This window comes from Epinephelus moara, chromosome 15 (assembly GCF_006386435.1).
Source record: "Epinephelus moara isolate mb chromosome 15, YSFRI_EMoa_1.0, whole genome shotgun sequence".
Lineage (NCBI taxonomy): Eukaryota > Metazoa > Chordata > Actinopteri > Perciformes > Serranidae > Epinephelus > Epinephelus moara.
This window is the reverse complement of record NC_065520.1, coordinates 6,847,297-6,874,832: the sequence shown is the minus strand read 5'-3', so window position 1 is coordinate 6,874,832 and position 27,536 is coordinate 6,847,297. Positions and strand designations below refer to the sequence as shown.

Sequence of the window (27,536 nt, the reverse complement as noted above, 5' to 3'; positions counted from 1 at the left end):
CCTAATGGAACTAGATGGCACTCGGCTTGTGGTGCTCAAAGCGCTAAAACAATACATTTGAAACATGTCTCTTTCCAGAGACGTATTTGTGAGCAGTTTCATGTAGGAACTATTTTCTTTCCATTACACCCACCAACTGAATCATCACGCAGAAGGAGGCGTGCATCTACTCATGGACAAGAGGCTCATGCTCATGACAGTGCAAGATGTAAAAATTAATGTTGTCCATTAACTGTAAGCAACTGTAAGCCCTGGAAATAATGAAGTTCATTATTTATTCTTCTAGGTATTACAGATAAATGATGAAGTAATAAGTTACTTGGTTTTGGGGGATGAAGAGATAACCTCCCTTCCAGCAGGCCAGGTGCTAGCCTAGATCCCACAACACTTTCCAACTACGCAAACATTTCTCGGATTTTTGAAAGAAAAAAAAAGTTGAATTTATAAACAATAAAACATATCCTTGTTGAATTCAGTTCACTCAGGGGTTTGGGTGCTACAGTACGTTATGATTATGGTACAGACATAGCTGTGTAACTGGTGCGAGTTTTAGTATCACAAAACCAGATGTACCAGAAGGAGGGACGATAAAGTGTTTGATATGAAGCTGAAAAGCCTTAACCACACATCCAACTGGTGCACCACTGCATATGTATTACATGAGTGGCCTCTAAAATATGGGGGGAAAATACTATTATTCTTAAAAGGAAAGAGATGAATAGCGTCAGCACACGCTGACTGCAGAAGATGCTCTTTCATCTTTTGCTTTGCCTCCTGTTTTTGTCCTCCTGGATGAATATTTGGCTCGAGACAAAAGGTGAACCAATCAATTATTCCTCTAGCAGGGCCCTGGTGCTGTTGTGAAAAGCGTTGACATTTGAGCTTTCCAGACGACATCTGCAAATTTATATGCCTTCCATTGTGCGAAGCAGCCAGCCCTGTATCAAAGGCTGTAAAAGGCCTTGTCAATTTAGTAAGGACAACTCCACAAAGACTCCTTTCTCCTCTGTTGTTATGGGAATAATGCTTTTCACTGGTGTCCTGCCAAAACCTGTTGGCAATTTCGCCATGTGATGTTATTGATTGCATTGATAACAGACATCTAACATGGAAGCTATCAAACTGTCAGTGATGCATTGTGAAACATCACAAATGAATGCGTGGTGATCAGATCCAAGAATAAACTTCTTTATGGAGGCTTTACAATGAATACATGTGTACAATAGGCGTCTCACCTTTAACGTACTGTAGCTGACTGAAACCACGGGTAATTACTGTCAAATTAAAATATCCACTTTCTGTCTTGGTGTCCTGCACACTGTCATCAATAGCCTGCAGTATGGCCTTGACAAAAACCTTTATGATGTGAATTTAAAATGGTACGTCGTCTCTAATCCTGTACCTAAATGTCACCGTACAGCCATACAGCCTCCATAAATCAGTCACTTGCAAGTTGAGTCTCAGCGGCTTAAAGTTTTATATATTCCTGCTCATATTTTCATTTCAAACAGACAGAAGTCTCACTGTTTACTGTGTCACTTTTCAACAGCTACAAGAACTGCACACAATAAAGATATAGACATATTCTGTGATACTTGGCAAGTGGATCCGTTTCAAAAATTGCAGGGAAGAACAGTGCAAGGAGACACAACAACAGCAACCAGTAAGATAAAGAGCTGCAGAAGACTTCAGCAAAGTATACAACACCTTTTACCTTGCTCTTCACACCTATTCCGACCATGCAAAACAACTCTAGCATTATCTAAAGTTCCCTCTTTTCCTCAGCTCCTTCTACTTATATCAGATAACACTGTTTTCACACAGGCAGGAAAACAGAGAGAGCTGAAGAAAACATGAAAATGTTAAGAGCATTTTCACCAATATGACAAGGCATGCATAGCATTAAGAAATAAAATTCTAATTATTCAGCACTGCATACACAGAAAAACAAAAGTGCAGCAAGTTGTAACATCACAATGTCACTGACTGCGACACCACAGCTGATTCCAGGATATTTAAACTGATCAAAATGCTATTAAATAGTAAAAGGCTAATTTGAGGTGTTTTGCCAAACTGCTCAAGTACATTTTGTGGATTGTGTTTTATCACCTGGTAGTGGTTCTAGCTCATCTAATCCACAGGGGACAGACTCAGGCCACTTAAAATAACTGATATAAAGGCCTCATTTTAGCAGAACTTTAATACAAAGTGATGATATTTCACATCAAATATAATGCACATATCAAAGATAGGCTACATGACTTAAACATGTTTGTATGATTTCTCAAACAATAGAAATATATGCAGTACTACAAAGCTGCAGGTACACATCAATACTGAGGAAACATCCACAGGTCTAAAACCTTTTGTTCACATCAAAAAGTATCAATGCATGTATCAAATACATGACTTACACACTGTTACCTGTCTGCATGGTACACAACGTATGGCTTATAAAGCCTATAGAGTTACTTAGCTCAATACACATAATGCAGCAAAGCTTAAATACAAAGCAATTCCCACATAGGTCCATTCACATATTAGACACCATCAATAGGTGACTGACTGATTAAACAACCAAATAATGCAAAACTAGAGAGATGTCACATCATTCAAAGCCTCTGCAGACAGCAGCAACAACACAACACCTTCAGACAAACAGCCCCAATAACCTACATAACATCAGCAAGTACACTGCAAGGAGTTAAACACACACAGGAGGCAGCCACAGCGGGACATTTAAACATCAGGAAATAAAGCAAAGAGACAAACACAGACAGACAGAGAGACAGATAGAGTGTATGTGACTTACATTTGTTGTTCAAGTCCATTCATCTTTCTGTCATGGAGATGAAGTAGACACTGATGTCCAACTGCACTTGCTGCTTTGACAGTCTCTGTTTGTTTGTTTGTTTGTTGACAGAAGTCTTCTTCCTCTTGACAGTCTCTGTTTATTTGTTTGTTTGTTGACAGAAGTCTTCTTCCTCTTGACAGTCATTTTGTTTGTTTGTTTGTTTGTTGACAGAGTCCTCTTCCGCTTTGACAGTTAATTTCTTCGTTGACAGTCTTCGTTTCCTCTCTCTGTGGCTCTTGCTTGTAGCTAGCTTAGCATGTTAGCCGATATCATTAGCAACACTGGAAAACTAGCTAACGTTACGGCTACCTGGAAGCTAACTGTTGCTTCATTTAAAGTAACTTATGTTGTTAACTTTATGCTGTTTGTACTGTAAAATGCTATTTTTATAAAGTTTATTTACCGGGAACGTGTCCGTTAAGGTGTCAGAGTGTCCTTACAGAGGCCGCTTTGAACTGTTTGATACTTCACTGTATTTTAATTAAAAGAGGCAACTTTCACCTGCCGTTGATTTCTGTCAGGGTGTAATACCACACTTTGACCACTGACACATGGGGGCGCTGTTTGACTTGGGAAAAGATGGGAAAGTATTCAAATATAAAAGAAAAGTATTAAGTCAAAGTTTTTTTTGCATATTGAGTGACACTATAGTTGAATTAAATTAGACTTAAAGTATCGTCTTAAATCCTTAAGAATTCATAACTGTTTAAGCACCGTAGCTGAGTTGTACAAGTTTGTCACTGTGGTGATTTTCCCCTCATCTATAGTTTGATCCAATCAGCCTGCAAAACACCTGAGATCAAGTCCATATGTAACTATGTATAAATGTAACATGTATATTGAGTTTAAATACATTTTAAAATATCCATCAAAATTCATATGATCAGATAGACTCTGTACGTTTTACCATCACTGAGCGTTATGTGTTGCTTCATTGCGACTGTTTGTATTTAGACTATTATTTTTCTTTTCTTTTTGAGTTTATTAAACTTTTGTAGTCATCACACAAGATAAATGTTTGATCACTTAACTCGTGGAAAAGGGCTGCAGAGCATCAAGAACAAAATCAATTTACAAACAAATGATGAACATTTACAACTACAAGATTAATGGATTACTGTAGGAATCTTTTATTACTGGTTTATAACATTATTTTATACATGCTGTTAGCTTCTGCCGATGGCTTATCAGAAACTGAAAAACTAACGACTTTGTATTTATGGCATATTGACATTTCTAACTGTGGACATGATGACTTAAGTGAAAGACACACACAAGCATTTTAAAGCCAAATCAAGTCAAATTTACTTATATTTCATATAGAGCAGGTGTAGACCATACTCTTTAGTTAACAGAGACCCAACAAATTCCCACCATGAGCAAGCGCTGTGGCAACGGCGGCGAGGAAAAACTGCCTTTTAACAGGCAGAAACCTCAGGCAGAACCAGGCTCTATGGCGGGCAGCCATCTGCCTCGACCGGTTGGGTTGGAGGGGGGTGACAGAGGAGAGAGGGGTGGATGGATGGAGGGAGAGAAGGGGGCACTGAGTGTGGGAGTTAGACTGAGGGAGAGTGGGAGGGAGGGAGAATGGGAGCATCTCTGCACGGGGAGGAGGCATAATCATCTCTGGTCTTCTTCGCCGTTGATCAGCTCCTGGTGGATGTTGAAGTCCATCAGGGCCTGAAGAAAACCACACAGAGTTCCCACCTCAGATATTATTCTAACACCTTCTACTACACAGATATATAACATCCCTGTTTTCACTCAGTGACTTCTACAGACTTGACCATTTCTAACATGCATTCAAAGATCAGATTAACTGAACATTCATGACGACACACTGAGAAACTACCAAATATGTCATAGTGCTATACACCAGCCTGCTCCACACTACCTTGAGTTCAGACGAGTGGAGGAAGAGGAGCTGTCTCTGGTAGATGAAGTTCAGCCAGGTTCATGCTGACAGGTGTGTGCTCTTCTTTCACACAGCGTCTGAAATACCTGTGAGGTGAAGAAGATGATGTCAACAGATAGTTAAGAGAAAGGTGGGTTTAATTTATTAGGCCAGGCATGCTGTTATTACAAAGCTTTGTTTTATCATTTTATCTGAAAGGTTATATTTATGTGTGTATCTCTGGTCCCTGCTGTTCCACTGAGGTCTTCGCATGGGGACATGGCAGGAGTCAGAGGCGCAGGATGCTGGAGGAGGCTGAAGGTGGAGGTTTGGCCGTAGCTGTTTTGGTGTAGGATGGAGCTGGACACTTGGGAGGCAATAGATGGTTTGGCTGCAGCTGTCTGCTAGAACTGGCAGGTGGAGGTAGTGGCTGCAGGTTGCTGGCAGAGGCTGAAGGTGGAGGTCTGGCTGCAGCTGTCTGCTAGAACTGGCAGGTGGAGGTAGTGGTGCAGGTTGCTGGCAGAGGCTGAAGGTGGAGGACTGGCTGCAGCTGTCTGCTACAACCGGCAGGTGGAGGCAGTGGCTGCAGGTTGCTGGCAGAGGCTGGAGGTGGAGGTTTGACCTCAGCTGTCTGCTAGAACCGGAAGGTGGAAGCAGCGGCTGCAGATTGCTGGCAGAGGCTGTAGATGGAGGTTTGACTGGCAGCTGTCTGTCAGAATCTGCAGGTGGAGGCGGCGGCTGCAGGTGGCTGGCAGAGGCTGGAGGTGGAGGTGGCGGTGGCTGCAGGTGGCTGGCAGAGGCTGGAGGTGGAGGTTTGACTGCAGCTGTCTGCCAGAATCTGCAGGTGGAGGCGGAGGCTGCATGTTGTTGGCAGAGGCTGGAGGTGGAGGTCTGACAACAGCTGTCTGCTAGAACCGGCAGGTGGAGGTGGTGGTGCAGGTTGCTGGCAGAGGCTGTAGATGGTTTGACTGCAGCTGTCTGCCAGAATCTGCAGGTGGAGGCGGTGGCTGCATGTTGCTGGCAGAGGCTGGAGGTGGAGGTCTGACAACAGCTGTCTGCTAGAACCAGCAGGTGGAGGCAGCAGCTGCAGGTTGCTGGCAGAGGCTGTAGGAGGAGGTTTGGCCATAGCTGTTTCAGTGTAGGATGGAGCTGGACACTAAGGAGGCGAAAGATGGTTTGGCGTGTGGCGGTGTCCAGGGCTCGGGCTCTCCTGAAGTGTCCACGTCATACAGGGGATAATGGCGTTCAACCCCGTATGACACGTCCACATGAACCAGTCCGTCCTCAGTGACTGATTCAGTGAACGTTGGACGCTCCAGTCGCTCCCACAGCCTCCGCTTGATGCACCTCCCCAACGCCAGACTGTAAGGACGCAGCCGGCCATTCTTGTACCCGTGAGGAGCAGAAGAAACAGAAATTAAATCATAACGATACATGTGATTAAAAAGCTTCAATATGATTCTGAAGTAATAATTATTGAAGAAGGTCATGATGATCTGACTGAAAGATGATTGTGACTCAAACACACCTCAGCATGGGGTCCACAACTTCGTGGTAGAGCCGCTGGTACTCTTCCACGGAGCGGTTGTGGATCATCAGAGGGCCGTCGTCAGGCAGCGGAGCAGTGGAGGGCTGGGGGCCGGGGGCCACACCGGAGCACGCTGGCAGCTCGTCAGGTGAGATGGTGGCTGAAGGCCTGGGGACCAGATTTAAAAAAGACAGCATGTCAGTGTCCGATGTGGAGGGCTGAGGCGTGGAAACAGCACTGACCACCTCTGGAGCTTCCGAAGGTTCGGAAGGACGAGCCACGGAGGTCCTCTTCCTCTTCTGGGGAGGAGCAGCAGCAGAAGCAAAGGGCTGGTGCTTCTGCTCGGAGGTGGACACCTGGGGAAGGTCAGCAACACACAGGAGGATGTCAGGCTCCAGTAAACTTGTTATTTAACAACATACTTTTATAATCTGACAGGAGACAAAGACATCAGACGCTCTGCAGAGGACCACCTTGTCAAATGAAACATTTGTAAAGCTGTCTGATTCTAGTTATTAAGGGTTACATTCACAACAGTGTGGGACATCAAATGTCTGACCTGGTCATGGCTGCAGCATGACCTCTTCCTGCGGGCCACACGCCGCCTCTGTCTCTCCAGCCTGGGCACAGCACGCAGCTACAAGACACACTCATGTTAGACTGAGGCTTCACAAGTACAGTAAATGATACACAGCACTGAATGATACAAAGTTCATGTCACAATTTTCTCCAGAAATTGAACCTCCCTTTAGAAAATGACGTTACACTTCATGAGCATGTTCGCCTGTTAGTCCTTTACTGCACTTAAATGATTTAATTATTTCATGATTTTCATGAGAAACATCAAAAGATTAAATGATTTTCATCAGTGAGGCAGCCATTTTGATTTTTGTTATTTTTAATTGAGCAGATGAATTGATCAGTACAGTTTTCCCTGCAACGAATAAATATCAATATAATATATATAGGCTATATTGATTTCCTCTTCAATATATTTTGTGTACCATGTGACACATGGAGTGGGGGGAGTGTGTGAAAGCAAGTAAGAGAAAAAATATAAAGGCTTTTAATTTTACAGCCACTGAATACTTCATATTCAAATGTAAACACCTCTGAATTCATAGCATTGAAATATTTTACTGTGAAAACCATGTATCTGAATTTATTTAAATATCAAATATTAAATATTAAATGTGTTTATTTGCATTTTAAAAGCTGAATGTGAATTTTTTTTCAGTGTTCACACATTCAGATCTATATGGTGATCAGAGCCTGTTGATAATGTGTTAGTTAACTTACAGTCTCGTAGTTAAAACACACACACAAACACAAAAACAGCCAAAGAGTATAAATCTTACAGTTTGCATGATGGAAGTGAGTTGAGTGTCTTTCAGTGAGTCACTGTTAAAATGAAATTTTGAAGAAATCGTCGACTGAAGCCTGTGAAAAACTTTTGTGGACCGTCCTCGGTTTTGTTTGTGTTATAATGATGATCTTGTATAAATGATGCACCTGGAGACAAACCATAGCAACCATGGAATCGTTCACCTCCATTTTGTGCACGTGTGATCTTACAGTCACATCTCACCTCTGTGTGTGTCTGAGCGAGTTCTGCATCGATGCTGATGACAGCAAGACCACCTATACGTTGCTGTCCCATGGTTGAACGCAGCTTTGGATAAGCTTGGCTCAGCAGAGGAAACTGACTGCATTAATAACTGGGCTCATATTTGGGGATTTTAACAGTGTGTTATTATCTCACCTGCTCTTTGACAGCAGCAGGTATGTTATGTGAGTGGAGTCTTTCAGTATTTAAATCCGTTACTCTAGTAAAAGTAACTAATACCACTCTGTGAAAATACTCTGTTACAAGTCAACGTCCTGCATTTGAAATATTACCTCAGTAAAAATATTTGAACAACAAAACAGAGATAAAGATCTACTAGAGACAGAAGATTCAACTGTTTGAGTCAACATTTTATTCACAGACAAATGGGTGAAATAAATAAATAGAGGGGGGATGATTCTTGTCATAGTAACTAGTGTAATCACCTTCATTATTGTAACAACTGAACACACAATACATTTACATCAGTCACTCTCAGTTAAATACATAAGTTAGAATCAATAATTGACATACTGAATTACATAGCTTGCATTAGCGTGGTTTCTAATTTCAGTTATAGGCCTATTTCAGTTGGTGAAGTTTTGATGCTTCGTAACTTTAGCAAAGGAAATGTTCTTCTCCCCAAGGCACGTCTCCTGACGTTGATGAGAAATAGGCTGCTTCTCTGTACAAATCATCTTTAGTGTGATCAACCAGGTCAAGTAGAAAATAAGTGGTGTTACAAATCAAAAGCAGCTGATAACAGTAAAAACACAATCACAAATATAAAAATAAGAAAACATTCTACAGTAAGTTGCATATTGACATCATAAACATCATTAAAAAAACAGTTTCCAGTGTTGTATTGCTTTGGTTTAGGAACAGAAAGAGCAGCGAGCTGAGTCACTGTAGGTTAAGACAAACTGAAAATGAGCTGTGATGGTATCTGTGTGACTTGGTGCTCTGTATGAGTTCAGTGCAGTTTCTGACTGTGTCTCTATTTGAAAATAACACGATTCAAAATCATCCTGAACCTTTAAATATTGTTTGGAGTGTCTATCTGCAAAAATATGAAATTTGAAATAGAAGTTAATCTGGAGCAGAAAGCTGAAACTCCCTGATGGACGAGTAAATTCCTGAGAAGATCTCCCTCCTGCTTCCCTTTGACAATAACAAGATGATTTTACAGTACGTCACATTTTTGAGACGTGGTATCTGCTTCGTATCCCATGAAGCAATGCAGTGGATCCACAAAGTAATTTGGTGGTCTGTTCCAAAATGTAAAGCTTGGTGTTCTTCATCACAGTTGCGATGATCTTTACATCGCACAGAGAACTTTAATCTCATCCTGTCACTGAAGAGTGCTGGTAAATTTAGGTTGACTTTAAAATTTGGTTCCGACAACAATTTGTGTTTGATATAACAAATAAACTAACTTAATAGTTTGTTCGACTCAGTAACTTATATCATAAAATAGAAATAGAGGTCTTCAGTTCAGTCAATAAAATACTGGTTAAATCTCACACTTAATGCAAATAAGCACAAGGAGGGATTACAACAAACACGCGTGGATGAGGGAAAGTTATTGGTTTGTCAGTGCTCCACAGAAGGTTGTTGAAAGAAGTAAAGGAGCGTGACAGGAAGTGACGTCATCATGCCTACCAGCTAATTTGGCATCACAGCTTTACGGTCAGTTGGGATGGCTTTGCTAATGGCTGGCAGGTGTTTCCTCTTGGTCCACAGTTTGGTACAGACAGGTCACTGTGAAGGTCAAAGCAGGTGAGGACATGTTGAATGAAGTATTGGCAGCTTGTGTCCACGCCGGATGAACAACAGCTCATTTGGTCGTTTCAAAGTCAGACGTCGGTCTCGTCCGTTATGATCAGACACATGTTGATCTCAGAGGTTAGTCTCGTCCCAGGTTGGGTCGTTCATGCTCTTCAGGACTCTCCTGACAATCCTCTCCAGCTCTTTCCTCGCTCGCTGCTCCTCCTCCAGTGTCCTCTTCATCCTCTTGTTGTCCTGGAGACGTGACACAAAGACAGAAGACAGAGGAGAGGAGGATGAAAGGATAAAGAGCACCAGTATGAAAAAAACAAATATGAAACCTGATAAGAAGTCCCAGTTAGTAACACCTTTTATAAACTACAGACTCACCTGTTTGAGTTCCTGGACCTCATCTTTCAGGCTGTACACAGTGTCCACCAGACTCCTGCAGGAACACATCAGCTTTACTGTATCACACCCTGACTGCAGCTTCATTCACACAATGTCTCATTTCATATATTGCATGTTTTGTATTTTTGCTATGTCCTACGTTGCACTTTGACACTTGGCAACCCTTTCTATATTTGTACTAGAGCTGCTGCAGCAACTCTTCTTCCCCACAGGGACCACTGTCACAGCCTCACTTACCTGCATTAACACACAATAAGCACACCTTTCCCCTGTCGTCTCTCACCTCTCCTCCACCACAGTTTGTCCGTTGCTCCTGGTCTCCTCCACTATGATCTTCTCCTCGTCTGGGAACAACATGTGTACATCCTTCCTGCTGGACCCTGATTGAACAGTGAAAACAGTGTAAGTTTTAAACCTTGCGCATGCACATGCACACAAACATACATTTTAACTTCAAAGGGGACGACATCATAGATAGGCTTGGACACTGATGGGGTTCCAGGTTGCAGTTACAACACATCCAGCCATTAAATAGACTGTACTATGGGGCTCATACAGGCTCATACACTCAGACAAATACTTGACACACAGCAGGTCAAAGGCTGGGAAGATACACAGTTATATACGTCTATCCTAAGTTGTATCTAGCCGGCTCACTAGCGTGTCTATTGTTCGGACACCGATATCTTACGAGAAAATGAGGCAGTCCTGTAACTATGTGCGGTCCAGAGACTGTCATAATCCGAGTCCTCTGACTGGTCGGAACACGGCAGGTTGCCGGGGAAACCAGCGATGGTGAGGCTGGTGTCAGCGAGCACATGGTTGTGCATGAGGTCGGTCCCTTGCCAGGCTGTACCATAACGTAACCAGTAATAGACGGGGTTGGAACAAACCAAATTGAATGTGGGGGGAATGAATAGAGGAGTATAAACCATATCGGATAAAGGATGATGGGACATTTGAAATAAAATGAAAACAATTTGTGTGGGAAAAATCATGTCAAATTCAAGAAAGCAAGGGTAAGACATCATTCAGAATAAACGAAGGACAATGAAACCAAACATATGGATGAAGGAGTTAATGAAAGAAATATTTGGAGGGTAGCAGGAAAGACATAAAAAGAGAGAGAAGAGAAAACATTGTTAGAGCTGACAGCAGAGAACAAACAAGGGTTAGCAATGAGACAGTGCGTGAGCATGTATGTGAGTACGAGGATGTGTGTGTGCACTCACTTGAGTTGAGAGTCTGTCGTGTCTTGGCGCTGGTACAATAGGCCTCGATCACTTTCAGTATCTGAGCGTCCTCCTCTAGAGCCGCTGTACCTGAGACACAAGGACAGGGCAGACAGAGAGGTGAGATGGTGGAGGAAGGGGGAGGAAAGACAGCGTTTTTGTTGCACCAGTGAATTTCAAAGAACATCTCCCACAGCTTTCTTAACAGTTAGAGGACAAATTGTTCCCCTTGCTATTGGGGTGGTGTATTTGCTGAGTTGCATACTTACTTTTTCTGACAGTGAAGTCCTCTTCTGAAGGTTTCCTCTCTGGCTTTCTCTTAGGTAGCAGCTTTTTCATGTTCTTTGGACTCTTACTCATATCCTACAAACAAAGATACAGAAATATGTACAGGAGGAATCAATCAAACTGTTCACTATGGTCTCAAAAACATCCTCAAAAACACTTAGGACACATTTTGATATGCCAATGTTGAGCACCTCCTTGAAGCAGAGAGCAGCTGAGGGCCGGAGTGGAGGCGCAGGGCGAAGGCAGCTCAGGCTCCAGGGTTTAGGGGTGCTCGGTTGCTCCAGGGGCCCCCACATGGGACTGCTGCTGCTGAGGGTGGACCCAAATGAAGAAGGATGGGGAAGGGTGTGGTAGGTGTTTCCTGTACTCGCTCCACGAGACTCCGAGTGTCTGGATGGAGTGGCTGGGTGAGAGGGCAGCTGGGAGAAGCAGAGGAGAGGTTGTAGAAAACAGGAAAGAGAGACAGATACTGCATGAGGTTCAACTGATCGACTGGTTCGTTGAGACTTACTGTGTGACAGACGGACTGGGGCTTGTGCGAGTGTGTGTGCGAGGCTGGAGTGTGTGTGTGTTTGGTGAGGAGGTCGAGCCAGTCCTGTAGTTCTTGCTGACTGTTACATGCCACCTGCATGCGCTCACACTGGCCACCTGAGCAACAAACAGGCAGAGGTTACACAGACAAACACACAGTTGTTTTCTTACTTGAGTGATGGTGCTGCTTTTAAAGATGTCACAGATTCCAGTATAAAGGAAGCACAGTCAACAGGAATCTGCCTGTGATGCCATGCTAAAATCAGGATGAAGTGATCTTGTCTTAAACAATTAGAACCAGCTAAAGAGAAAGGGCTGACCGGATATTTCAAATGCATTCTTCAGGGTTTCCCCGTCTTCTATTCTGGAGATGAGCATCCCTGTCAGTGGCATCCTTCCCTGTGGAGACACACACAAACACACAGTGTATAAATTAGTGGACCAAGGACCAAATCACATGTGTATGCTGCCGAGAAAGACAGTATGACTTACCTGATAGATGAATCCACTCATTCTCAGGCTGGCAGAAAGCATGAGCAGGGTGTGAGGGAAGAGGACGAGGTAGCGTTCGTTTGACTCCTGAAAATCAAAAACGACATACTTTTTTACGTACATTCACATTACACCTGTTCAGGAAAACTCAAGGCAATTTTTGACCCAAGGCCGACCGACACCTCAGTGAAATGATCCAATCATTCCCATCTTGTATGATCGTGCGGTAGCCAGTGAGTCTCTCAGCGTGTGCAGACCAGGTGTGACTGTGCATGTGTTGTTATATCACACTATATGATGCCATGACTTCTCTTTTAAGCCTCCTTGGGTCAACTGTTTGGAAACTGTGATCAGTACCTGACAGTTCTGCGTGTGGACCGTAGCCTGGGACATGTGGAGAACAGGGCCGAGGGTTCTGATGTCATCCCCCTCCCAGTTTCTGATTGGCTCCGTTAATATCTGCAACTCCAGGTCTTTCTTCTTCCTCACCTCCTGGCACTTTGCCTAAGCACACATACAGAGAAGCATTCAAAGACAAATAAATGCAAATGTTGTCTAATAAATGTTGTCTTGCAAATAATGACCCTGCAAGATCCCCAGTCTTTGCAAAATCTTACAGTGTGTGACTAAAAACTCACATTGTCTTTAGATGTGAGACAATATCAGACTTTAGTCTTTTAAAAGCCTTTTCAAAGTCTTCTGGTGTTTGCTACGTATAGGATCCATCTATGTGTCTGTGTGCTTGTATCTTACCGCAAGGGTTTTAAAGTCCATCATGGCAGCAATGAGATCAGCTCTGTCAGGGTGCTGGTCCTGAGACAAAGAAAAAGAAAGTATAGGAACACATTAATGGGATTTTTTTTAATGTATTGCTTTATTTGGACAATAACACAGACAGGTAGGTTTAAACTAACCTCCATGTGTCTGTCCAGCTCTTTCAGCAGCGTTGGGTATCTCTCCAGTCTGGTGAAGGGTTTACTCAGACTGGTGGTCAGAGTGAGGATCCCAGGACTGGACGCCCCCTTTGACTCCATGAACTCCCCTAGCTCCTCACTGTGATGCACACACACATACAAATATACAAAATATATTCACAAGAAAAAATACAGGCCTGCAAACACAAAACACAGCACATCTCTGACTGTACCTATGTTGTGTGAGTATGTTGACTGCAGACGGGTGGTTGGAGCAGTAGGCCACATAGAGGATCTTCATCTGGGGCATCAGATTCAAGAAGAACCCCCCGATTCTCTGCTGGTTCTCTGGGAGTCTACACACACAAATGACATCCATTAGATATCGACTGCCACTGTCAGCAATAAATCACACATTAAGGTAAAGATTTAAACAGATGATAATTATAGGATTTAATACAGGATGTGTAATACAGAGGAAAAATCCTTTAAAAAGAAGTCTCTCTACGTTGCGATCACACAGGGCTCAGATAAACAGACTATTACATGAGTCTACCACTAGATGTCTCTGTAGCTTTAATAACTGCCTCCATTAAGCTCTACTCAGGCCGCTATCAGGTCTGAGCTACAGTTCGCCTGCCCCCCTCCTTTTTGAAGGGAAGCCAGAGGATGTATTTGAAAGTTAAACAGGATGTTAGCTTGAGCTGTTTATCAGGGTTTTGTGCAGGTTTCAGAGAGAAGAGTTAGAGACTCTATGAGAGCTTTTATGCTCACCTGTCAAACTGTGTTCAGTGAACCTAGTACGATATATACACTATCAACTACCAACCAATCGTTTTCATGACAAATTGATTAACTATTTGGTCTGTAACCTGGCAGAAAATAAAGAAAAATGTCCATTATAGTATCATAGAAATTGTTTATCATGTTTCAGTGGCATCTGTAGCAGACAGATCAGTGCACTGACTTTGTATGCTCCTCCAAGGACTGAACCAACATCTGCTGGAAGGTCGAGATCTCCTCCAGATTTCCCTGAATGTGACCGATGTCAATGCTGCTGAGTCTGCAAAACGGAGGAGAGGGGAGGAGAGGAGAAAAGAGGAGAGGAGCACCAATATATAAGGATAATAATTCATGCATTTTGTAAAATGTGCATTAAATATGCAGCATATATGAGTTCTTACACTCTCTAAAACTTGACAGATAATATAGGTGTTGCAACAGATATGCCAGTGTGCGTAGCGCTGCCTATAAAGTCTGACTGTGTTGAATAAAACAGTAAAAGTGTAAAAATAACTCCACCTGTCTGTGGGGTGAAGTGAGCGCAGGTAAGAGCCCAGGAGACTCTGCAGCTCCCTCGAATACTCACTCTCTGCTTCCAGGATGTTTTGCAGGACCTGACAGAGACACGGACCACAAATACACACAGAGGCTTTAATATTAAATGCAGTGAGTGATATACAGAATAAGTAATGGAGAGGGATATGAGTGCAGTTATAAATGGCAGTGGTGTATGCTCTTGCTCATAACAATACCCAGTTGATAATACAACTTTTGTGCACCAGGTATGCTCGGTTTAAAGCAACTTTAACATATTACACTTAAAATACAATGTAACATTACTCCAAATATCCTTTCTAATTATTAGTACAAAGGAAAATATTAATATTTTAAAGTCGTAAGTCCAACAATTTGTTTTCTTTATGCTGTTGACATCAATATGAACACACGTCCAGAAGTAAGACAAGACCTGCTGCCAACAACATCCTGCTAAGGCAAAATGACTCTATGAGCTGTTCGATTATTACCAGGAGATGCATAATGGAGAGCGATATCAGACCCTATGGGAGCTGTAACACCGGCTCGAGTTGCTTTCCATGCGTCTGACGCTACAGGCTAATTGGCTAATCTCTCCACAACATCACAGCCTCTCAGGAATGAGAGTTCTGGTAATAAATTGTTGCGTTCTAGACACGTGTTGTGTCTCCCCTCAGGGTTTCTGTTAGGACAAATTGATGCAGGTCCACGTGTCCAGGAAGATTTCAACATCCTGGACACATGGATACACGGCAGACATTCTGGCGAAATATAATAAGAGGTATAAGCTACAAGAAGAATGGCAAACTGATGTGTAAGAGGATACAGAGAGGAGCTCAGTGCAGGCAGTGGGAACAAAATTTTGGTTTAAAAAAACACTGGTGTTTTCAAATTTGAAATGGTCATGGCCTGGTCTTAAAAAACAGCACAAACACACACAAAGAAAAAAGCCCAAAGGCTACATCTTCGACTTATACAAGCTTCTCTTGTGTCCATTAGAAGAAAGACAAAAACTTTTTTATTCATATCATTTTTTGTTTTGCGTTTCAGTCTGAGAACAGCTTTGACTTGAGGCAGGGTCTGTGAGAGACACTCAGGTACCCCAAATGAAAATGGACTGCCTGGAGAGACTGTGGCAGCTTGTTGCATTATTAAAACACACACATACACACACACACACACACACACACACACACACACACACACACATACAGGCCATAGCCAACCCTGGGGCAAGGCTGCCCCAGAAACCACTGGGATGGAAGAAGTAACCTACATTACATCTGCTGCACTCTCACACACACTCACACAGGGGTGCCATGCACACTCAACACACCATCACATGCTTATACACACGGACAGGCAGACACAGCTACACAATCATTACTGGATGTGCAGATGAAAAATAATTGATTGCACAGAAGCAGACACACGTGTGAGAACTATCTGTTAATCTGGTTCACTCCATCACTCTAATGAGAGATAGAAACCATAAATAAGGAGATGTTTATTACATTTCTGGGTAATGATATCTTCAGAATTAATTACCCCAGAAGTCTAACATGTATCATGAATAAACCAGACCTAATTCAAATTCAACATGATAATTATAGTCTGAAACTATTCTGGTAGAACTGAGAAACGGTAGATTTTCTTCCTCTTTCCATGACTGTGAGAATATTTGGTCATGCATGCATGCAGACACACACACACACACACACTTTTATAAGAGTATGATGCTCACCACATTGTAGTAGGTCTTACTGATGATGGTGGTGTCAAAACCTTTGGGGGGGCTTTTCAGTGTCCCAGACTTTGGCTTGTCTAATGTCTTGTCTAAAAGGAGACAGAAGGAGAAAACAATTCAAATATCAAATGGAGACAAGAACAAGGTGTAAGCAAGTTACACCTTAAGTGCTAAAAGTTTTAAATGAGCACATGTTCTGCTCGTCTCTATACGTGTCAGTTATTACATATTTATGTTTGGTTTGGAATAAATATAAGAACTGGGTTGCAGGGTGATGTCGTGTCCCTTTAATGTACAAAATGTAGGATGACCAATGACTGAACTCTTTACCATACTGACTCCAACATGTCATTTCACTGTCCTGTTTTTTTTCTTTTTTTAACATTGTATGGCCAATAATAGAGCATGCTGTCATATCCTTCAGTTCATTGTCCTTTGCAGACATTGCAACGTAAAGCAGAAAGACCGACGAGTGTTTCCTAAATAACGAGCCGTTTAATGTACTTTTAGACTTATCTGACTGACGAGAGGAAGTAAACTACAATTAGGGTGCAGTTACAGAAACAAAGAGATATTCTCTGCCTAGATCTTCTTTTGATTGTGTATTAGAGCAGACACAAAGGAAGGTCCAAAGACTGCTATATAACCTATAGCTTCTCTTTTCATGTGTCAGTCTCAATATCAATAATTTGTGTCAGTAAACCCAGACAACAGGCACACACAGCCTCCATTTCACCGCTGTTTACTTGACAGACAACCGCAGACCATCATGCGTTTTAATCTGCTATCTCTCACATCACACAACTCCCACCGGTCATATGAATTTACTGCCATTCCTCAGAGCGCTGTTATCATGGTCCTTGTTTTCAGCTGTAAGCTTCAAGTCAGGAAGTGCCTTTCTATACAGCAGGCCTGGCGCTTCCTGTCTTTGTGTGCTTGTGGAGCTTCCTTCCTTCGCTCCTGCCTTCCCTCCTCAGAAAGCAGCACAACCAACCATCACAATCAGACCACGAGGATATGGCTCGTACAAGCACGGGAGGCAGCAGTTAGCAGCCTCAACTGTGGTCAATTTGAAGTCAGAGATGCAAAGTGTGCAAGTGCAGCAATTATCTCACATTTTTGATGGAAAAAAATCACACTTGTGAATAAACTGTTTGACGCAAAAATCAAAATAAGTTGAAAGTTTCAGATATGTTTGTGTCTCAAGATTTACAGAAGTGAAAAATGTCTCATCTAATGATCCAAAATGCGAGCTACATACAAATTAGCTCTCAGTTACAGTACGTTTCAAGGATAATTAGCCCAGTATATGTCCTTAACATGTGTGTGTCACCACTTTGAGACAATTTCACACACTTCAAATTCATACTGGAAGGATTGGCTGTACTATAATGTTTGATATACAGTCGTGTGTGACTCAAATGTTTATTTTAGCTGCACCCACCGCTTCCCTTCAGCTCCCGTACATAGTTGCTGGGGAACCATCCAGAGTTGCCGTTGAGCGAGCCTTCCCACCAGCCCCCATCCTCCTGTCGGCTCACGCTGATGATGTCGCCCTTGGAGAAGGAGAGTTCGTCCTCATTGGTCTGCTGGAAAGCAAAGCGCGCCTTGACCAGCACGTGGCCGCACCCACTGCCCTCCGACATGTCCTGAGGAAGAGGAGAATTACAACGAGCTGACTGAATCTGTGCATAAAAACATGAATTTCTAAGTTTTCATAACAGACTGGTATCAGTTTTGTACATCTGACCCCACTCAGTGTTTGTCTACTGTCAAAATACTCATGAGATGTGTTGCTGTCGTTGTCATGGTAACTCACCAGGCTGCGGTACTGAGGCTGCAGCACTTTGGAGGAGCGACTCTGAGTGTTCAGAGAGTCAAATGACTTGATCCTCAAGTGGGAGGAGTGCGGCACACACACACTGTCCTCAGAAACTCTTAAATCTGCACACAGTGCTTCAGTTAACAGTCGAGTTAAACAATCAAAAGATGTAAAATTCAATACCCTGGTAAGGTAAAGATACTAACACTAACAATAAACCTAAAGAGCAGAGCATATATTAGAATATCATAAATAAGAAATAAAAAAAGTAAGAAGAACTAAAGCAGAAAACTGAAAACAGTGAAAAATGTGCCTTAAAAAATACACATAAAACAACCATCTTACCTTCAGTAGCTTTGTTGAGGGCAACCAAGGAGTTTAGGACCTTGGAGAAGTTGAGTCCCTGCAGGAGGTCATTGACCTCAAAAGGCTGAAGGGGAGAAAACAAAATCAATAATATAATATACATTTTAAAACAGCAGTAAAGCAAAGAGGAGTTTGAGAAAGAGGAGAAAAGAAAAGCATGTAGTGTACAAACATTCATATAAAATTCATGAAGCAAGGACACAAAGCAACCTTCCTGACATTTGCATGCAAGTATCTCACGCAGAGATGTGGTGGGAATAGAAAGACCTTTAACTCATGATCATTATAACTACAATGAAAAACAATTTTCTAAAACACATCATGTCAATATGGTTTAAAAATTGTGGTTTTGTTTCTTTACCCTATCCTTAATTAGCTTGCATCAGTTCTCATTACAAATTTACATCATGACAACTTACAGTCAAAGAACCTAAAAATAAAGAAATACTTAGTTTCATGGGGGTTTACATCCCTGCTCCAACTGCAGTCTGGAGCAGGATTACTAAAAGTCTGAGCTTCCCCTTGTAATCTCCCCATCACACACACACACACACACACACACACACAGCCATAATCAAAATACCTCTGAAGCCCCTAATCTTGTGTATACCACACACTGACTGCCTTCTACATTCCCAAGGCGTGAAGGTGGAGCAACATGTTGCGTAAATGTCAGAGCTGAAACATCCTGATTTGACAGCTATTTCAAATTAAAGGTCCAGTGTGCAGGATTTAGGGGAATATATTGGCAGAAATGGTAAATAAGTATGAGACCTTTGTGGATAATTCAGCTCCCGTGTAAACTTCCTCAACAACACAGAAGGAATTCTAACCGGGAGAACTTTCATCTGGTTGCACTCTGCAATCCTTGCTGCTAGATGTCACTAAATCTCCCTACATCTTACACACTGCTCCTTTAAATGTCCAAGGTTACATGCTGAGAGCAGCCAGAAATAGCTGAACATTAAGATTTCCTATATCCCAATTTCTTTTCAGATTGTGTCTCTTTAATATACCGATAAAACTACACCGGTGTTTAATGTAGTCCTGCTTTTAAGAACCCACTTCATCTGATTTATATTCACAGGCTGATTAGTAGTCAGAGCAGTATGGACCCAACAGTTAATACACGCTTCCATCCTTCCCACTGGCACTGGTCCGAGATACAACATGAGGCTTTTGAGTCACTGCCGCAGTAGAAATGTATCAGCACTTGAGTTACGTTTGCACACAGTTTGGATATTTAGCTGCCGCTCCCTTAGGTACAATAATGTATCAATGGAAATGACTGAAATCTGAGAACCACATGTAGAGTGTCGGTGACACAGCAAGGCATTTGCAGAGGATCTTATACCTCACTAATGGAGGAAAAAGTCCATTTGATATTGAAATATTAGATCACACTTTATTGATCCACGCAAAAATTAGTTTCATTTTAGATTTCATGCAATATAATTGGTCATCATCACGAAGTAAGACATGACCTCAACAGGTTCAGTAACACAGAGTACATCTCACCCTGTACGTGAATTTCAATTACGTGAGCTGCTGCTGATTTCTGATCAGAGTCAAGTATTACAAGGAGTTACATTCCTGTAATTCTAAATAAAAGATTATTTATTATTTAAATTATTTTTTCATCTTTAGAACACATTACATTTACTGCACCTGAGAGAGAGAACTGTCCTTACCTTCACATTGTACTTAATAAAGTAAAACTTGCTTTAATTATGTACATTTTTGAATGAAAATGAATAGTTGTCATGAAATTAATGTCTTTATGAAGTTAAATATAAGTAATATAAATAATGCCACTGCAGTTAACAACCAAATAAAGGATATTATTAACTATTTTCATCTTGCAGGTTGTGCACGTGCAGCTGTGAGAAGCAGAGAGCATATAATCACAGCATGCTTAAAACAAATGCCTGTGCGGCTTACCTGACAAAAGGGAGCGCTTGATTTACTGCAGCAGACTCTTAATGCACAGAATCAATATCCCACCCGATTAAGTTTAATTAATAGCAGAAGCCAAATTTATGATCCAATTAATTGTGTTGCTCTGATTATCATGAAGTCAGAACTCAACCACACTCACACTGCCACTTGCAGCCCACTCTGTACTCGCGCTCTATTGGACCGACAACCTGGCTCGTCCTCTGCTTGTCCGATGACTGTCTGGGAGAGTTACTACGCTGATGTCAGTCAGGCTGCTGGTAATGGAGGCCTTGGCTTCCAGCAACATGGCTGACATGCCTCTAATCAACCTGATTGGAAAATCCACTGACTGCCTGGTGTGTCGCATTACGTCAGCCCACCCTTTCTCCTCTCCTCTATTTCATCATTTCATACTCTTTCCATTTCTCCTTTGCCACAGATTCAAGATTTGGCTCAAAGCCAGTGTTTTTTTTTACTGACTGGGCTTTCAGGGACATCAAAATCATTTTCCAAGTTGGGAGCAAAACCTTGTTACAGCTCCACAGCCCAGGACTCCTGTGTTGCATAATCTGCTCTTTTCCATAATTACATGGCTTTTTCCATGACTAAGATCAATAGTGTTTGAGTGTGTGAGTGAGTGAGAGAGTGTGTGTTGTCATTTTGTACCACACTACTCACCAGCCCTCTCTACACACCCACTCTGGGGCAGGACATAACCTGGCTTGACCACTGTTGTGCAAACACACAGACACAGGCACACACCCTACTACATGTTTTTGAGCTCTGATAACAATACAGACATTTTTTAGACAAACATACCAAACATACTGTGTCGATTTCAATGTTTCCAACTTTACAGCTGAGAGTTTCTGTGCCAAACAATTCTGCAAAACTACACAGCTTTCTGACTGGAAAATAAATTTCCACCACAGCCATATTTACTCATAAGAAAAACCTTTCCAGGCTGCTCTTGAGCACATTTCACTTTTATATTTAACACTATATCAATGAGTTTAGATGTCTGAATGGCTAAGAAACAAACATTTAGTAACATAAATCAACTAAACACAGTTTTCATGGACTATTTAGGGAAAAATGCTATTGCTCAATTGTAAAGCAAAAGCTTTTATATGACCACGTGGCCTAATGGATAAGGCGTCTGACTTCGGATCAGAAGATTGAGGGTTCGAGTCCCTTCGTGGTTGAAAGTTCATGTTTCCTTACTATCATGGTGAGGAGAGTGGCTGGAATAGTGCTGTGGATGCCACTTTGTTTCGCAAAATGCAAACATTACACATTGGGGTAAGTCTGTAATGCTTTGAGATAATACAAAGTATTTTGCTCTCCAGAAACAAATAGTATGCACACTGTGGGTAACTAACTCCCATTTGAGCCAAGCAGTTTACGATATAAACCCTCCACACATGCTAACCCGGATAGTGATCACACTTGACTAAACATCCAAAATGAATGCAATGTTTTTTTGTTTTGTCCCTGACTAATTCCGTGACAAATTTCGTAAAACACAAAACAACAAAAGGCCAGTTAGCTCAGATGGTTAGAACGTGGTGCTAATAACACCAAGGTCATGGGTTCAATCACCATACTGGCCAGTGATAGCAGCCCAACAAAAATAAAGTTATTTTTATGCATCTGCAGCAGAAAATAGAATGTCATACTGTGGACATCTGATCTACCACTGTAACAGCAATCTTTATAGTACATCATCCAAAGTCCTAAATAAACTCCAATACCTCCAGAACTCCACTGCCTGTCTGCTCATCCATCCCCGCTTCTGCAATCACATCACCCCTATCCTCCCGAACCTCCACTGACTCCCTGTCCCAAAATGCATCCAATTCAAAGTTCTTCTCTTTATTTATAAAGCCCTCCATAACCATGCCCCCTCCTAGCTCCCTTACCAACCTCCTCCACTGCCACACTCCTTCCCATAGTCTCTGCTCCTTCGATGCCAACCTCCTGACTCCACCACTCAGGACCAAGCCTCAGACCTGGGGTGACAAAGCCCTCTCCATAAGCACCCCCTCCCTCTGGGACACTCTCCCCGAACACGTTCATGATATTTACTGACACAGTTACCATACTGATTAATTTATGAAACTAATTTCGTAAAGCACATAACAAAAAGAAGGCTGGTTAGCTCAGATGGTTAGAGCGTGGTGCTAATAACACCAGGGTCATGGGTTCAACCCCCATACTGGTCAGTGACAGTAGCATAACAAATCAGTTAGTCTGCATCAGTGGTCAAAAATATATGAATATCACTTTGTGTACATTTTCTTATCTACAATATTAAGAAATACAACCAGTGACAGAGAATCTCACTTGCACATGCACAACTCCTTTCCTCCTTAACTGCCTGTCAGATTTTTTTACACATTTATAATCCTTCTGTTTTCATTCATTTAATAATGATAACTCTGTAATTCTGTATACCACGATACTATGAAACTGCGATATTTGCTGAGACAGTTATCAAACTGTCTCAGCAATAGCATTGCAACCCTGACTGACACAGAGCTGGCATGTGGTCACACCTGAATGCGAACAAAGAAACGTTTCCAATATATCGGGCCCTGATTAATTGTGAAATAAATTTTGGAAAAACAACAACAACAACAACAACAACACATCCTGAAATAGTAGGCTGCTTTGCCTGGCTTAATCCCACTGTTGTGCAAGCACTCAGACACATGCACGCACCCTACTACCTGTTTTGATTTACTGATTCCCACCTTATATTTGACAGTTTCTATGACAAACAAGAAAGAGCATTCAAAACATTTATAAGAACTAAAACACATATCAGAAAGCAGTACTAAAAACACTCCCACTTTGCTCCTGAGGATATGAGTAACACACATTATGGTCTGTGTTTATCTTGTGAATCACTCAGTGGAGCTCACCTTTGTGTTCGTCACGTAGACAATACAATACAAAGTGTTTAACACAAACACATTTTTGTATTTTAATTGCAAATTTTAAACGAATATCGTGATGAAAAATCCCAACAAAGCCATATTCACTCATAACTGCCTCCATACAGGTCGCTCGTGAGTGTACTACCTGTTGCTGTCTCGTGCCGTTAACAGGAGTAACGGCCAAACATGAAGACGTCACTCATAAACAGAACGACAGATATTTTTCACAAGGTGGTTTACAGGATAAATAGGTCTGTAAGTTGCTGGTATGGGGTTATCTGTCTTCTAGGCTTCATGCTGTGTAAGTAATGCATTATTGATATATTAACTCACCTCCACACCGAAAGCCCCGCAGCCTTTAATAAACTCGGTGATGTTCCTCTGACACTCGCTTTCGCCCCTCGGTTCCTGGAAAAACTACACACAAAAAGTGCCTGAATTAGCTTTAAATACTGAGATAAAATATTAATAAACTCTTAAGAAAAGTGTTTAGGATTTTTCCGCATGAAAACAATCTTATTACAGGCGTTGCTAGTGCACTTGCCACTTGCTGCTCACCAGTATCAAGCTAGCTAGCGTAATAAGATAACTTCCGGTTACAACTTTCAAAGTAAAGCAATAATTGAGAGACGTTTCAAACATTTTGTGTTTAAAATTATACTTTCACTAAAAAATACATTACCATTGTAAGTAGTTATACACTTTTTTATTGTGGTCAAGGATATCTGTCATTTTCAGTGAATTCTGAGGTATCATTTTAATATTTTATATACCTATAGCGTGATATGCTTTTATTTTGAAAGAAGCACTGTCTCACTCTGCAGCTAACTGAAGCTACTTTGATGGAGATCTACAATCTCTCAGGGAAGTTGGATAAGCCAGGAGGATATGACGTTGACAGGTTCATGGTCCATTGTGTGTATATGTATGTGTGTGTGTGTGTGTGTGTGTGTGTGTGTGTGTGTGTACATGTATGTGTGTGAGAGAGAGAGATTCAAAATACTGGCATTTGATAAAGCCTATTACAGCCCCAGCAGTAACAAGCAACAGGAAGCATATGCAGTAAAGTAGGAGGCTGTAGCAATATCACTGCTTGTTAGGACCAGTGGATCTATGAGCCCTGACAGCCAGTGGCCCAATTAGTGGTAGAATTAGCCCATACATTTCATAATGCAAGTTGTATTGCAGTATTTCTATCGGTAGCCTATTATAAATACGACAGAAATGTATTTGCGTAACTTAATTTTTGCAGGAACATGCATGTATTTGTCCCTTTTTATATTTTCCCCTAAAATAAATAGAAATAAGAGAAAATTATAAATATGTAAAAAGTCAGATAACCTGAATAGTAGTGAAAAATGAGAATTAAACCAACTGACATTAAAAGAAAAGCACATAAAGGTAAGCATAACAATGTGGCTACAGTAAAAATAAACAATATTATGATTATCTATAGACTGTTTATTGAGGTTGTAGCGTTAACAGGTAGGTGATATAGTAAATGGATTTATATGTAATACGACAACAATTTCAGTCTCTACAAGTGCCTAAAATGTTAATTTCCTTTCAGTTTAGATTTTTTTAAACAGAAAAAAAAAAACACTTCAAAGCCTCAGATCTCTGAATATTTTCTTATGAATAATGTGTTGTAATTAGGATATTTTATTGCTTATTTTTAAGGCACTGATACTCTAAAATTCTTATAACATTTTACTGATAAACATTGTTTTTTTCAGGTGCCCTTATGCCAAAGAATGTTAACTATTAATTAATCATCATGTAGATAAAGGGGATTTCTCAGTGTTTCTGCTTTTATGTATTTCCCCATGTTTTTAAATACCCCATATGTCCAATAGTTAGCTCAGTATGGGTTCTTTTCTTCTCCTCAGTCTTCTACCCCTCCATCCACTTACTTTGTCCACCGTCCCGGGTTTAAGTCGCTCCAGCAGCTTGCACAACACCGCTCCATCCTGCAGAGACGTTTGGAGGAAAGCCTCTGGATCCGAGATGCTCTTCTTGGGAGACTCCAGGACCCCCAGTGTGATGAGCCACGTTACAGTCTGTTCGGCCGAATTCATGCCTGAGTCTCTAATGTCATAAAACAACAACAGCAGCAGCAACAGCAGTAACAGCAGCACTCCTCAGTGTCCAGGCTATCCTACTTGTGGACGGTCCAAATGAGACAGGAGGGGTCAGCCCCGCCTTGTTGGAACATAACAGTCAGCGCGCACTGGTTGGATCACACAGGCTGTTGTTTTAAAATAGAAAAAAAAATAGATGTGGAAGTGAGAAAGGTGGTTCCTTCCTTTAACAGCTTCCTATTGTCCCGCACTGCTCTCTGTCTCAGCGGATGTTGGCATCACCTTTGCTTGTGTGCACAACTGTAGCAGCAGCACTGAGTCAAGAGAGGCGCTGTAACACACCACTTCCTCTCACACTTTTCCAATTAAAAGCATGTATCTGAGCTCAATTTGTTTTTAACCAGTTGTAGCACCACGATTGCTCCTTTTCATTATCCACATTTTTTTATTTGACATGTTTTGGCAACACAAATGTCTTAACATGCAGCGACACAGCAAATTGAAACTGAAATTAGAGAAATATAATTCAAATTAATTTCAGTGAAAAGACTAAATGGGCCGCAAAATGAGCCCTATATGGAACTGTCCACTGGTTCCATATTGGGCCCATGACATTTATCAACATCGGTTTACCCAAGTGGGCCCAACATGGGTCATGATGGGGCTACCTGAATACAAAGTGGGTATGGGTCTGAAATGGGCATCTTATCCGTAGCCCACTTGGGTAAACCCACCCATGTGGGCAATTGGCATGGGGCCAATATGGAACACATGGACAGTCAAATATAGGGCCCAATTTTCAGCCCATTTACTACCCACATGGGCCCCACATACAAATGTAAGCTGGGTAGTTGCTGTCAAGTTATGCATGTCCAGGAGGGTACAGTAAATATCTACTACTACTTTTTAACATTTGTATTTATCTATTTGTATTTATTTTGTTTAATATGCACTGTCGTGCTTCACAGACGAAGTTCCTAATGGAAAAATAAAGTTCTTTGAATTAAATTGAATTGAATTGAACACTATTTAGTTACAGAAGAAGGCTTAAATAAGGAAATTTAATATGTATTATTATCATACCATCTACAAAATTATTGCAAAATAAATTATATATCATTCATGGCGCCATACTGTATTCCTTTATATATGTATTTTGTCGGTCACTGAGTTTTAAGTGATGTAAATCTGTTCTGTTTTTAAGTTTACTTTTACTTTTTACTTTTGTTTTGAGTTTACTTTTTTAAAATGACAGAGGGAAAACCCACTGAATTTTAATGGGAAATAATAAGGAAAATGTGTGTGATACGTATCATTTCAGAACTGCAGCACTTTAATTTTTGGTGTCAGTCATTTTTGCACTTTTACTTTGAAGACAAATCCATCGAACTTCCGCTTCATCCATTGCTGTCACTGATGAGTTTGACGCAGCGCAGCACAGGACCGTCCCATTGATGACTAACAGCTTAATTAAACCACACTGCGTAGACGGCCGACGGGCTTCATCTGATAAAGTCAGAGATTAAAATAGATGATTAAATTCCCATATGGCTGTAAATGAAATGTACCAGTGTTTCCCTTTCCGGCAGGCTACTCTGTTTTTCCAGAGACATGTTGGACAGATGGACTAAAAAATGAAAATATGTGGCCGATGTATCCACACGGTGATGTAACACTCAAAATACTGTAGTCACATTTAGTCTCAGTATTGTTTACAATTAAGTCTTAAATTGTACAACTGCTGCAATTTGATGGAAGAAGCCAATTAATTAAAATATTCTTAATTAAATCAAGCGTCTACTAGAT

General features: G+C 41.4%; 1 protein-coding gene and 3 non-coding genes across 7 annotated transcripts; 3 read left to right on the top strand and 1 right to left on the bottom strand.

Moving 5' to 3' along the window:
- Positions 1 to 8,232: 8,232 nt before the first annotated feature.
- Positions 8,233 to 26,018, bottom strand: LOC126401936 (rho guanine nucleotide exchange factor 7-like). 4 transcript variants are annotated; one of them, XM_050063501.1, is made up of 22 exons: positions 25,563 to 26,018; positions 23,983 to 24,066; positions 18,749 to 18,833; positions 18,401 to 18,525; positions 18,026 to 18,230; positions 16,579 to 16,670; positions 14,820 to 14,914; positions 14,485 to 14,580; positions 13,751 to 13,873; positions 13,518 to 13,656; positions 13,357 to 13,416; positions 12,961 to 13,107; positions 12,604 to 12,711; positions 12,432 to 12,510; positions 12,092 to 12,228; positions 11,772 to 11,999; positions 11,562 to 11,655; positions 11,293 to 11,382; positions 10,752 to 10,910; positions 10,344 to 10,440; positions 10,040 to 10,094; positions 8,233 to 9,904 (listed from the first exon to the last, which is right to left on the bottom strand). In XM_050063501.1, the coding sequence occupies exons 1-22, from the start codon at positions 25,725 to 25,727 to the stop codon at positions 9,782 to 9,784; spliced, it is 2,586 nt and encodes an 861-aa protein (XP_049919458.1). In that variant the 5' UTR covers positions 25,728 to 26,018; the 3' UTR covers positions 8,233 to 9,781. The 4 variants fall into 4 exon arrangements, with proteins under 4 accessions (XP_049919458.1, XP_049919459.1, XP_049919460.1 ...); XM_050063502.1 differs by having other exon boundaries at positions 12,604 to 12,690; XM_050063503.1 differs by lacking the exon at positions 10,752 to 10,910.
- On the top strand, positions 21,840 to 21,912 carry trnar-ucg (transfer RNA arginine (anticodon UCG)). Its single transcript has one exon. It is a non-coding gene; the product is annotated as a tRNA-Arg (tRNA).
- On the top strand, positions 22,247 to 22,320 carry trnai-aau (transfer RNA isoleucine (anticodon AAU)). Its single transcript has one exon. It is a non-coding gene; the product is annotated as a tRNA-Ile (tRNA).
- On the top strand, positions 22,859 to 22,932 carry trnai-aau (transfer RNA isoleucine (anticodon AAU)). The gene has a single exon. It is a non-coding gene; the product is annotated as a tRNA-Ile (tRNA).
- Positions 26,019 to 27,536: the final 1,518 nt, after the last annotated feature.

Bases quoted from the DNA above. Each gene is read 5' to 3' on its own strand.
- LOC126401936 (XM_050063501.1), bottom strand. From the start codon at position 25,727: ATGAATTCGGCCGAACAGACTGTAACGTGGCTCATCACACTGGGGGTC. The intron at 24,067-25,562 runs GTAAGTGGATGG...TTTTGTGTGTAG, and splicing joins AACCCGGGACGGTGGACAAA to TTTTTCCAGGAACCGAGGGG. The intron at 10,095-10,343 runs GTGAGAGACGAC...GTGTTCCTGCAG, and splicing joins CAAACTGTGGTGGAGGAGAG to GAGTCTGGTGGACACTGTGT.